Raw genomic sequence first — 12217 nt, forward strand, 5'->3', positions numbered from 1 at the left:
TGACAATATTTCAGAAATTAAACTTTGGATATAAACCTCTCTCTCTCCTTCTGGAGGGAACCACAGCAGCTTCCTTCAGACATCTCAAAATACCTTCACAAGTCAATATGAGTAACAACAAGCAATACAGCAGATAAATTGGCTCCTTTGGCACATCCTTTACAGCCTGCCCTTCTGCCAGCACCCGGCTCCAAAGCAGACACAGCCACGAGCTGCCGGCGTGTGCAGGCACTTTGCAGGCTCTGGCTCTGTTATTAAGCTATTTAGGATCAGACTGAACGCAGCTCCGCCGCTATTATAAACACAGATGGTTTAGAACCTAGCTGAAAAGTTAATCATCCCGTTAATGCCTATTTCTGGGCATGCTGCAAGTCAGCAGAACGGAGCCTTTCAGCGGCGGTAGCGGCTCTGAAGGAGCACCCGCTTGGCTGTGGGAATCCAAAACAAACGCGGGATGGAACGGGGCGGAAAGCTGAGCTTTCCTCACTCCGTGCATTAATAGCCTCCTGACACAGCCCAGCAGCTGGGGCTGACATTTGCAGAGGCTCAGACGCGCCAGGACGACGGGAGCCGCGTGGGGAGGCTGCGGGCGAGCAGGGCCCGGGGGAAGGCGGCCCAGGAGCCACATCCCAGCGCGGGATGGACGAGACCAAACCCCTGAAGGTGCGGCTCACCTTCTGCGTGCTGCTGGTGGGCATCTCGCTGCTCTTCGCGGCCGTGGTGACGGACCACTGGGCCGTGCTGAGAACCAGGGCGAAGGACTCCAATGCCACCTGCGAGGCGGCTCACTTTGGGCTCTGGCGGCTCTGCACAAAGCGGATTCATGCGCAGGAGCAAGGTGCCAAAGAGACGGGCTGCGGGCCCACCAGCCTGCCTGGAGGTACGTACGGCCGGCCGCCCTTGCGTGGCATTTTGTTGGGAGGCTGCAGGATGTTGTGGGAACAGAACGTGGCCCACGGGGCTGCACGGTGCTGTGTGTTTGCGGCTGTATTTGAGACATCGGCTCCAGTGCAATGGCAGCACGGGGTAGGAGGGGAAGAGGGTCGAGCATGGTGGGAATTGGGATGGAGTGAGCTTTGCTGATGTCCCACAGCACCCAGGTGCACTGACAGCAGCGGGCAGAGCTTTGGCAGAAGGAGGGTTTATAGGACTGGGTCCAACTACATGGATGCACCTTTTGGATCCCCTGAGCCTGCTCATGGCCAGCGTTAGATTACCCCCAAGCAATTTCAAGACCAATCATTTCTCAGGGCAGGGAGCTGCCGTTTACATTGCCAGCTTCCAAAAAGAAGTCGTAAGCTCCAAAAAGGAGTTCAAAACCAACTTGCTGCACCCTGCACTCTTCTTTCCCCATATTTCCCCAGTGCAGTCAATGGGGAGAGGGCTCAGCTCCATCTGCAGTGCCAAGTCAGCAACATTTGCTGACGCTCCCATCCGTGACTGTGCTGCAGGAGGCTCACAGGGAACTGGACAACTTCCAGAACTGAAAAAAACAGAACTGCCTTTATGTCAGCTACGCTGCTTGAAATGAAATATATACGTTAGCATGTACTCAAAAACTTCCTGTGAACAATCTTAGCGCCTGTGTTTGCTGTATATTGCTGGTATTGCCACAGTTCTTTACCTATTTGGCCAAATCATGTGTTCTGAAGAGCGGGGCTCAGTCGCAGCGCTCAGATCTGCCTCGAACCAAATTTGGGTGTGTGTCATTTGCTGCCTCTCACAGAGGTGGTTGTGTGCCCAGGAGCACGCTGCTCACACTCTGCCCTTCCTCACCCTTCCTCACGTGGGGAGCACAGCACCCACAGAAGGAAAACCATAGAAATTGGTCAATAAACACCAAAACGGCACAATGTAGGGTAAATATAAAGCCCATAAATATCCAGCTGTCTGCAGACAGCAGCTTCATGGCCAGGGCAGCATGAAAGCAGCTCCTGCTTTTGACAGACATCAGCATGTGCTCACAGAGAGCTGAGCCCCAGCCCAGCACTGCCTTTCTCTGCAAAGAACCTCAGGGAGTTGGGCCTCACACTGGAGAGCCTGCAGCTTTTTCACTATTTTTAAAAATACTTGGCATTTTGGATGATATCTTGAGCCATAAGCAGCATCGGGGACCTCAGAGCTCATTGCATTCTCACCTCTGTCATAAAAACAACACCCAAATCCCCTTCTTGTTCAGCATGGGGAGGTGAGCAGAGCACAGCACTGGGGCTGCTCAATGCTCAGTGTGCTCATTGGATTGATCTCATTCCATGGTGGGGACAGAGCAGCTGTGCAGCCTGCAGCCATCAGGGAAACCCAAATGGAGCAACAGGAGTAGAGATGCAGACGTTGGTTTTCCTGGAAATCATGAGACGTGGTCAGAGATCACTGCCAGGGCTGGAAAAGAAACATCAGAATTTATCACTGCATTAATGAACATTTACCAGCCACTCCCTGTGAAAGAAACGGATGGCACAATTAGCACTATTTATTGGGTTTTGAGCTCAGCACATCTCAAAAAGTAGAGGAAGTGTTGGCTTGCAGTCCGCAGAGCAGAACTGTGATTTAGGCAGGACTTTAAAATTTTACAGCGCTGTTGTGAGGATGCTGACAAATTGGAAAGGATTCAGTGTCCTACTATAAGAAAGATGAAGATCGGGGAAAGGGCCATAAAAGCTGGGAAAATTCAGGTGAATACTGAGACGTTTTCACCTGTGATCAGAAGCACACTTGGGCAGTGCATTGCTGGGAGAACACAGCTCACCTCCACCTCCAGGAGAGCCCAAAAGCGTGCTCCTAGCTCAGACAGCAGCAGAGATGGGTGCTCTGTAGCTCACACGTGCTGCAAGCAGGCTAAAGACAAGCTGGTAAGTGCGGGAACATGGATGCCAGCATCTGGAATAGAAAGAAAATGTACCAGAGGACATAGGTTGCCAGCCAGGTTTTTCCCCACTGGTCCACATCCCCCCAGCAATGATGGATCTGAAGGGAAGGGGCCAGGAGGGTTGCAGGTGACCCTGGAGCAGGGAGGACAGCTTGTGATAAACAACACCATGTGTCCCCGAAGTTCACAGTGGCCCTAAATGACTGCAGAGCCCATGGGCTGTTCCATCAGCATATGACCTGTGGCAGAGAGAAGGTAATTAAGGGGTGAAGAGAAACAAAGATCGCCACAAAATTTTCTTCCATTATAAAACTCAATTTAAATCCTATCCATTATGTAAATGTGCTGTGACACAAATGGGCTTTTCTCTAATTCATGATGGCACCAGAGAGGGACTGAAGTGCCTCAGTTCTCTTGAATAACAGGGAATCTTGTTGATAAAGACATTCCCAGCTCAGCAGTGCACCAACGTGTCTTTAGACTGAAAACAACACATTCACAGCAGACAATTCCCTCTCTCTGAGAGGTTTTTGTGCATTTCCCTTCACCGAGCCTTCATGGAGTGAAGGGCTGGATCCCTGTGTAGCCACTGCACTGCTGCTGGCTTCACCTCACGTTTGGACAACCGACCAACCCAAGATGGAGCATGCCAATTGCATCCCATCTCCCTCCCTTTTAGCACAGGAGCTGAAGAATTCCCCAGCCCATGTCACCAGATCCTCACTGACATCAGGCACCGGCATGCAGCCTCTGCTCTGGGCCTCAAAATAGGCAATTTTAGACATCGAGGTCTGAGTTCAGCTCTGTTTCCTCCAGGCATAATATAGAACAGGTCAGGAGATGCCAGAGCTGAACATGAACTGGGTCTTCAGCAAGGAGAAGCTGCAGATGGAATAAAATTCATCTTTTAAAACAAATAGATAACAGCATCTCCGAGGAATCTTCCACTAATGGGCCCAAAAACGCTGCCTTAGAATTGCTTATCCCCTGGGAGAGGGAAAGTAAACCTTCCTTGAATCAGTAACACTGCAACCTGCCATTTACATGACAGCAAAAAAACAAAAGAACCCAAGAGGTAACACAGTGCTCTGCTACCTCCTCACCACGAGAAACGAAGGCTGTGAATAAACAACAAATGCAATTCGTGCTGGTGGCTCCTGGAAGACAGTGCTAACTCCATTACTGAATGGACCAGAGGTGTTGGTGGTAGGAGCTGGTGAACCCAAAGGGACAAAGCGGGGTGCAGGAGGGCCCTCCAGCCCGGCGCAGCGCAGGCAGCGCTCAGCAGAACGCTGTGGTTGCACATTTCCAGCCAAATTCCCTACAAACAACTGCTCCCCATCTCCACGCCCCTCCAGGCTTCCAATTAAACGGGTTATAAATAGCAGGCACCCTTCGTCCCAGCCGTGCTGCTGCCAGGTTGGGGTCCAGCAGTGTGACTGACGCGGCGGTGTGAGCGGAAGGTGTCCAACCAGCAGCTTTGTCTCCGAGCTGCTCTTCTGCAGGAAGCATTCCCAGGAGGGCACCTGGGGAAGCACAGCTGTCAGGGCTGCTTAAGCACCTCCTGAAGTGTTCTGATAGATCAAGGCTCAAATCCTCGAGGTCTGCCTCCTGCTGCTGTTACTGCTTTAAAAAAAAATAAAAATAACAGCATTGGCTGGATGTCTGCAGCAGGAATGAGATCCCATTAGTACCTATGCTAAAAGCACTGCAGGTCTGCTACATCAGTAGAAAGTAAATCCCATTTTGCTGCATTTTATCAGTGGTTTCCAAGTGCACGGAATTAAATTTCCTTTTCCCTTTCAGCTCACAACTGCTCCTACTTCAAGCACTTCACTCCCGGTCAGAGCTCAGAGATATCTGAAATCACCACCCAGAAAGGTAACAACAGCCCTGAAAAGCTTCTCCCCAAAACAGTACAAACCAATGAGTGCATGGGATGTAGGTGAATCACAGAATGGCCTGGGTTTAAAAGGGTCACAATGACCATCTAGTTTCAACTCCCTGCTACGTGCAGGGTCACCAACCACCAGACCAGGCTGCCCAGAGCCACATCCAGCCTGGAAGGGGTGAAGGTGTCCCCAAAATGAAGGTTCCATTCTGGCTTCATGGAAAGCAGGAGAGGAATTTTTATCAGATCCCACCCCACACTGCCAGCACAACAGCATCCCAGCACCACTCCTATCTGCCACACTCCAAGGCTTCACCATGGAAGGAAGACATCAATGAAGGATTTCACATTGAAACTGTGGGGCAGCTCCAGCACATGGTAACGACAGCTGAATGCTGTCACATGAGGGAAATCACAGTGAAATAGTGGCAATGAGAACAAAGAGTGATACGTTTTCCCGTTCACAGAAACAGCCACATTTTGGTGGGAGCTAATTAGTAACAGGCAGAAAGATTCCTCGTGGTTTTGCCTGGAAGACTTGGTTTTTTAAATGGTCTGAAAGGCAAACATCATCACTGTGGTGTCCATGCATGGCTACGTGTTAAATATTAAGCTAATCTAAAAAGAAGCTCAGTGTCCAAAGGAAGGTCTGAATTCCCCAATTAGATTTTCCCCCTCCATGCAATTGAGTTGCAGCTGGGCAAAATGTATGGAGCACTCCTTGGTGAGCTGAGCATCCAGCAGGGCACTTATGGAGGGTTCATCCTATGCCCTGAAGAAGCTGAGTCCTCATAGAGCTGGAAATCGTTATCATACAGAAAAGTTAGTAAATAAAGCCCATGCCAACACATCACCTCTGGCCTCATTTGCCTGCTCAGATGTTGAGCCCTATGGAGCACTTGAATCCCACACTGACACAGCAGCACCATGCGTGGGTCCTTGGTGCAGCCCTGCAGATCCTGGGCAGAAATAGCACAGAACTGCTCGTCTGCTGTGAGAGCAAAGCAAGGAGGGATGGAAGAAATGATCGTGGAGCCCAGTAAGCCTGCAGCAGTAACAGCTTTGCAGCAGAGCTGCAGCAGCTCCACCCCAAAGCTTGCTCAGATCAACACAGCTACCATTTGGTCTTCCTGAGGATGTTCCTAAAGTAGTTTCCCTCTCTGTTTTTATAGCTTTTGCATTCCAAAGTCTTGCAGCTGGTACTCGACTTCGCTTTTACCTGAGGGAAACACTCCATCTCTCAGAGCCCCTTCTGTGCAGCAATGAGAGGACACACTTTTTTCTGAGTGTCCTACCACAAAATCACAACAGCTGATGGAAACACTCTCAAAACGTGCAGCCGTTCACATTCTGTCGGATTTTGCTTTCCTTTGGCAGAATACAGCATTTCAGCTGCAGCCATTGCCATCTTCAGCGTTGGCTTCGCAATCATTGGAACAATCTGCGTCCTCTTCTCCTTCCAGAAGAAGAGGGACTACCTGCTGAAGCCAGCATCCATGTTCTACACTTTTGCAGGTAGGAGGCTTGCTGCTTGCCCTCAGCACATAGCACAGCACTGTGAAACTTGGATAAATACTGGGCGGATGGAAACACTGCTCAAAGTGCCCGGGGAGCGGCGTTTTCTTCCCATTCACAACCAGATGATATGTCATTGTGTGCTGCTCCAGCTCAGCATCACACAGCAGCCTGAATTTTCTCCTTTAAAAGGGGCACTTCTGACACATTAAGAGCAGGCCCTGGTCTAAATCAGAGCTATATGCTGTTCTGTCTCATTTATTCTAAACACAGCAACACATGAAAGCTCAAACTAAAGAAACAGCTGATCCAGGCCCAAAATATGTAACTGTCTCCCCAAAATAAGATCACATTTGGACAGAGCTACTAATACCTTGTCCTACCACAATGACTGAAAGACAGAGGTGCAAACTATCACCTCCATAAAGCCCTTATTCTACCTTTGGAAAAACGCCAAAAGGCACGCAATTATTCCATCACTTCAGGTTTCCCATCCAAGCCTTCCCAAAATATAATGCTCAACAAGACACTGGTGCCCATGGTGATAGCAGAGGTCTGAGCATTGCTAGCGTTGGTTCCTTTAAACATTCAAGTCAGTGTCTCACCTGTGAATCCCACAGCTTGCTGAAAGGTGGTTAAGGATGGAAAACTGGCAGCCGGTTATTCTATCCACTGCTCTCATCTCCTTCAGGTCTCTGCATCATCATCTCTGTGGAAGTCATGAGACAGTCTGTGAAAAGGATGATCGACAGCAAGGAGACAATCTGGATGGAGTACAGCTACTCCTGGTCCTTCGCCTGTGCCTGCTCCGCCTTCGTGCTGCTCTTCATCTTCGGAATCGTCCTCCTCCTCATCGCGCTGCCCCGCTTCCCCCAGAACCCCTGGGAGACCTGCATGGATGCAGAACCCGAGCACTGATGCTCCCCACACCCATGGGAAAAGCCAGAGAGTGTCTTGATAAAATTTGTATTTTGTAAGATGTCGAGATCTCACTATACGATGTGCACTCCATTAACTAAGTCATTAATGAACCAAGGCACGTTCAGTTATAACTACTGCTTCATTTCTTTTCTTCCTTTGTTAATTTTAAGAAGAGAGAGCACTCAGCACAGCACTTGGGGGTGAAAGGCACTGCTCTGTTCCACCTCCCCCTGCCAAAGGCTGTTTTGCCATTTGGGATGCCTTGTGCCAATACAACCTGGGGAAAGTGAGCATGAGGGACAGCTCATGTCATGGAGCAGAAGGCTTCCCCAGGTCATAGCTGGGGCTGGAGAGCAGCTCCATGAGGGATAATTCCAGCCCTATGGGAGCCCACCCCCCCCCCGCCCTGTGCCAAACTCCTCCACCTCCTGATGAGGTGTGAGCTCACTGCCCAAACACAGTGGAGATCCTCACACTGTTCCACCAAGCTGTTAGAATAAAGATTAACAAAAGACCTTGCCTAGTGTTGGGATAAACATTTAACCTACAGACTTACACCACACGGTTCCATTCTTTTGAATTAAGCACAGCAAAAAAAGAAAAAAGAACAACAGCAACATATAATTTCTGCTCTATTTAAACTTTGGTGGCAAAGCCAAGGCATACTGAACATTAAGAGTGATATTTTCCCTCAATAAAAAGCACAACCTTCTGGAAGCACTATTTTCTGGAAATTGATTTGATGGATGAATCACCCAGCCCATCAACCCCTCTAAGTCCAGCATTACAGTGTAATTCCATAAACGGTGTTTACTGGAGCTCTCATTTGTGCCTTGTGAATAGGCCTATTAACAACGCTCACTGCATACGTATGTAAAACTACATATCAGGAGAAATCCTTCAAGGCAGTTGCCAAGAAGAAAGGGACCTGGGAGAGCTGGCCCCAAAAACACAACAGTGGTGCGTGGCTGTTTGTGCCCACCTGGAGGAGCACAGGGTGCTGGAACAGCTGCCCAGAGAGCTGTGGATGCCCCGTCCATCCCTGGAGGTGTTCAAGGCCAGGTTGGATGGGGCCCTGGGCAGCCTGGTCTGCTATTAAATGGGGAGATTGGTGGCCCTGCATGTGGCAAGGGGTTGGAAATTCGTGATCCTTCCAACCTGGGCCATTCTGTGATTCTGTGTGCTGTTCCACAACCCCAAGCAGCCCAAGGCCCACGGCTGGTGGTTATTGGCAGTTCAGCTTTTAGAGTCTGTTCAGCATTTCCGATTGTTTTCCTCCTTGAGTAGGAAAAAATGGGTTTTTTTGTTTTGTTTTTCTTCCCCTTCACTCAACAGTTTAAAAAGCAGGAGAAAAGGAAACTATTCATTTCCTCTGCAATTAACTGTCCTCAATTTTATCGCACACACAAAAAAAAAGCCACAATCCAGCACAGAAGATTTCTGATTGTTTTGAATAGATCTGAAATGGTGACGCATCGCAGCGCTTTGGGAAATCATGCAGCAATGTGGGGCCGGCCCTGCTGCCAGCCATGCTGCAGCTCCAGCACGTCTCTGCTCTCCCATCAGAGAAGTGGCAGTGAGAACGCAGCCCTTTGTGAAGTGGCATGAATATTTTTCAAGCTCTTTGAAGTTGGAAAGCACTACAAATAACGTGCATATTGTAAAGCTAGGGGATGAAGCACTCGGTGCTCAGAGCTGGGAATGATCTGGGGAACTCTCTTGTAACGAGGCACATCACGAGTCTTCAAGCTGTCACTGCACTGCCATGAAATGCTAACTGGTTCTCAAATCTTATTTTTGGGCACGAGGCTGACATGCACAATTTGCATTTTTGCTGCATGGGAAGACAGAGGGGCAGTTTCTAGGGAGCTCCTTCACATGCTACCATGGCACAGAGCAACCTGGCGCTTCTCCTACGCTGGCTGACCCCAGGCTGGGAAACCCAAACACACCACCTCAGCTTTGTGTAAGCAAAGCATCCCCAGCTCAGCCACCTCCAGCAAACAGCCTTACCTTGGGCACGGTGCACTGAGATAACAGCCCATGGAAACCCCTGGTTCATCCATTTCCCACACGTCAGCTCACTTTTGGAAAACTGTTTCAATGACGAAACAATTTCAGGACGGTGGTTGGGCCAATGTGTTGCAAGGAGCTGCTGCTTCCCCTCAGTGATGCAACCAGGTTTTTTTTGCAGTCGCAAGCATGTACAAACATACTGCAGATAGGCCGATCTCTCAGCCTCACCTAAACCCTGTGTGTCCCTTTTGTGCCAACGCTGACACACTTTTTGCCCAAGCCCCAATGAAGGCAATGGAAAGCTTCCCACTGGGTGCTGGGCTTTGGCCTGGATCCAGACATTTTCCAGCCTCCTGACACTAATATTGCTCAGAGCAAACACCCTGCAGTACAGCACTGCCTGCAGCCGAGCGAGCTGCCTTCCCCCAGCTCCTAAACTCACCAAGCTTTACTTCCTATCTGCTCTAAGTTAAGGAAACAACAAAAGAATAACATCTTGGAACCCCCCAGCTATGAGAGCCCACTGCAGAGGGGCTGAGAGCTCCAGATGAGGCTGGCACCGAAAGCAGGGCCAGGCAGCAGGGCCGTGGTCTGTGGGATGCAGCAGGCTCTGTGGATTGATGCCAGGCTCCAGGCAGACCCGTGCATGCTCAGAACCCAACCGCTGAGCAGAAAATGTTTATAGACTAAACTTCATCATAAACTTCATTTAAAATAAACATCAGCTTTGTATGGTGGGACAGTGCCCTTTTGAACGCTGCATTTTGCCATCGTCTACAAATACAGGACTACATGGATGCTCTGTGCCATAAATCACACACAGAGCAATGGGATCCGTTTGGAATACATCCAATCACATCATTTCCCCCTTCCATCATCACCCAGAAAAGAGTATCACATCTTGGCTTTGACCAACATACAGATTGGAATCCAACATGCATGTACAATGCACTTCTATTTGTCCCCTGAAGTTGCCACAACCCCACACCCAACCAACCACCACATCTGCTGTAAACCTCTTTGCTTTTCTTGAAGGAAAAGAACATTGCATGATTCAACCCCTGCTTCCTGACACAAGCAACTAGAAAGATACTCGAGCAAATATTGCTACAGCAGCAGAAACATCCCATAATTCATGTCAAGGAATACGATGTACACATTTTTATGGGCTCCATAGATCATCGCCAGCCAATTTGACAGGTTAATTGTCCACAGTTTTTCTAGGAAAACCAAAAACTTAAAGCAACAAAACAAATGAAGAGAGTGGAGTGACAGTGCATAAAGCATCATGGGTTTATTGCTTGGAAATGTGCAGATTCTGATACGCTTCAGTTCACTCTAAAAAGGAAAAATTCTGTCTGGTCAAACTCTGCTCTTAGTGCTACTTACAGTGGCTGTATTGTACACACAGCAAAAGAACTGCTTATAGAGCATAACTTCTGCAAAAAAAAACCAGCTGTACTTGACAAATCTGGGAACAAAACATTAATTAATCAAAGTAGGGAATAATGCTCAAGGGGTTTGTAAAGTCAGTGGAATATTCACATACTGCTAAGGGTCAGTGGTGCCACAGTCCATGCAATTAAATATAATGGAACAAAATATACTAGATGTCAACATCCAGGAGAAAATATGGATGAAAGGGCTTTGGTTCTAATTAGTCAGCTTTTATGCATAACAGTTGTTTAGTAGTTATATTGTGGAAACGTGTAAGGACAGGTTTTGAGTAGCTGCTAAGCATTATAAAGGGTCAAGATTTATGCTAGAGTATGGAGAAGGGAACTGTCCCTGTGACACACTTTCAGTTATGATGACACTGTGGACACGTCTGAAAGCATCCCCAGGTGGTTCCGTGGTACCTGGGTGTGCTGCAGAGCAGGAAGGGCAGCACACAGCAGATGGGAGCAGAGAAATAATGGAGTGAGGCAGGAAGGGACCAAGAAAACTCTGCCTGAGACTTCAGTGGCAGCAGAGCTCTTTCTACAAATATGCTGATGTCTGCAGGCAAGAAAAAACATCAAGCTTTGAACTAGCTCGTTCATAGCCAATGCCTCAATGAAATTTACTCAACACCAGAAGTCCTATACTCTTAAGAAGAATAAACATTGCCTCAGAATTCATTTCTATGTTACCTCTCTCCATTCTTCGTTACTTCCCACCCTCACACTGACACCATGCCATGAGACCTCCAGACCTTCCTCGTGAAAAGCTGTAAAGAATAAAACCAGACCCTTTTGTTAGTAAATACACTTTCTAAATACAGGTCTGGACAATCCAGTCACTTAAACGTTCTGTAGGTAACAGTGGGTGTTTATTCCTGGACAAGGAGCACGGGGTTTGGCATTAGTTGTAATCTCAAACATTTCAGTTATCTAAAAAAAAAAAAAGTCAAGAAGTCAAATAGTGAAAACGCCCAAGCCTCCACCAATTTGAGATAATTTACACAAACCAAGAATCTAAACTCATCAATTCTTACTGTAATTGTAACAGCTCTGTATTTACAGTGCAGCCTGAGCCCACTGGAGCCATCTGTAAGGTTTAATTTGATTTTCATAAGAGTTCAATTAAGCCCCAAAAGAGCTCACAGAACAGATTTGGGGGTTTTTAAGCAGCTACGACTGCAATAACAATTGAGCAGATTGCTTTAAAAAACAAAAGAACCCCCCCAGGGCTGTGTACGTGGCACGAGGGCTAGAGAAAGCATTGCAAAGTAATATTTTGGGGAAAAAAAGAAAAACTAACTTCCAAGAAATATAATGGATTCATTACAAATATCACCAAAGCAGACAGAAGATCTCCACCATATCCTCCCCAGACTTCCAGGTGACAGCACTTAGATAAATTAGTGACCCAAACCTGCTGGGACATCCATGAAGTTACTGAATTGAAAGTGTGTGACAAAAATACCCATAATATTTTCAGCATAGATAAAATGTGATAAAGCATGAAAGAGAACAGAGCGTGGTGAGATGCAGCCATCTCCCCTTTAACTGATTCACAGATAGCGG

At 48.1% G+C, this 12217-nt stretch overlaps 1 protein-coding gene across 1 annotated transcript; it reads left to right on the forward strand.

Moving 5' to 3' along the window:
• The first annotated feature begins 390 nt into the window (after positions 1-390).
• Positions 391-7324, forward strand: CACNG1 (calcium voltage-gated channel auxiliary subunit gamma 1). Its single transcript, XM_031598598.2, has 4 exons — positions 391-880; positions 4673-4747; positions 6135-6272; positions 6964-7324. The coding sequence occupies exons 1-4, from the start codon at positions 640-642 to the stop codon at positions 7188-7190; spliced, it is 681 nt and encodes a 226-aa protein (XP_031454458.1). The 5' UTR covers positions 391-639; the 3' UTR covers positions 7191-7324.
• Positions 7325-12217: the final 4893 nt, after the last annotated feature.

The sequence above is a fragment of the Phasianus colchicus genome, chromosome 20 (genome assembly GCF_987193195.1).
Source record: "Phasianus colchicus chromosome 20, bPhaCol1.hap1.1, whole genome shotgun sequence".
Classification (NCBI taxonomy): Eukaryota; Metazoa; Chordata; class Aves; order Galliformes; family Phasianidae; genus Phasianus; species Phasianus colchicus.

Bases quoted from the DNA above. Each gene is read 5' to 3' on its own strand.
- CACNG1 (XM_031598598.2), top strand. From the start codon at position 640: ATGGACGAGACCAAACCCCTGAAGGTGCGGCTCACCTTCTGCGTGCTG. The intron at 4,748-6,134 runs GTAACAACAGCC...TTCCTTTGGCAG, and splicing joins TGAAATCACCACCCAGAAAG to AATACAGCATTTCAGCTGCA. The intron at 6,273-6,963 runs GTAGGAGGCTTG...CATCTCCTTCAG, and splicing joins CATGTTCTACACTTTTGCAG to GTCTCTGCATCATCATCTCT.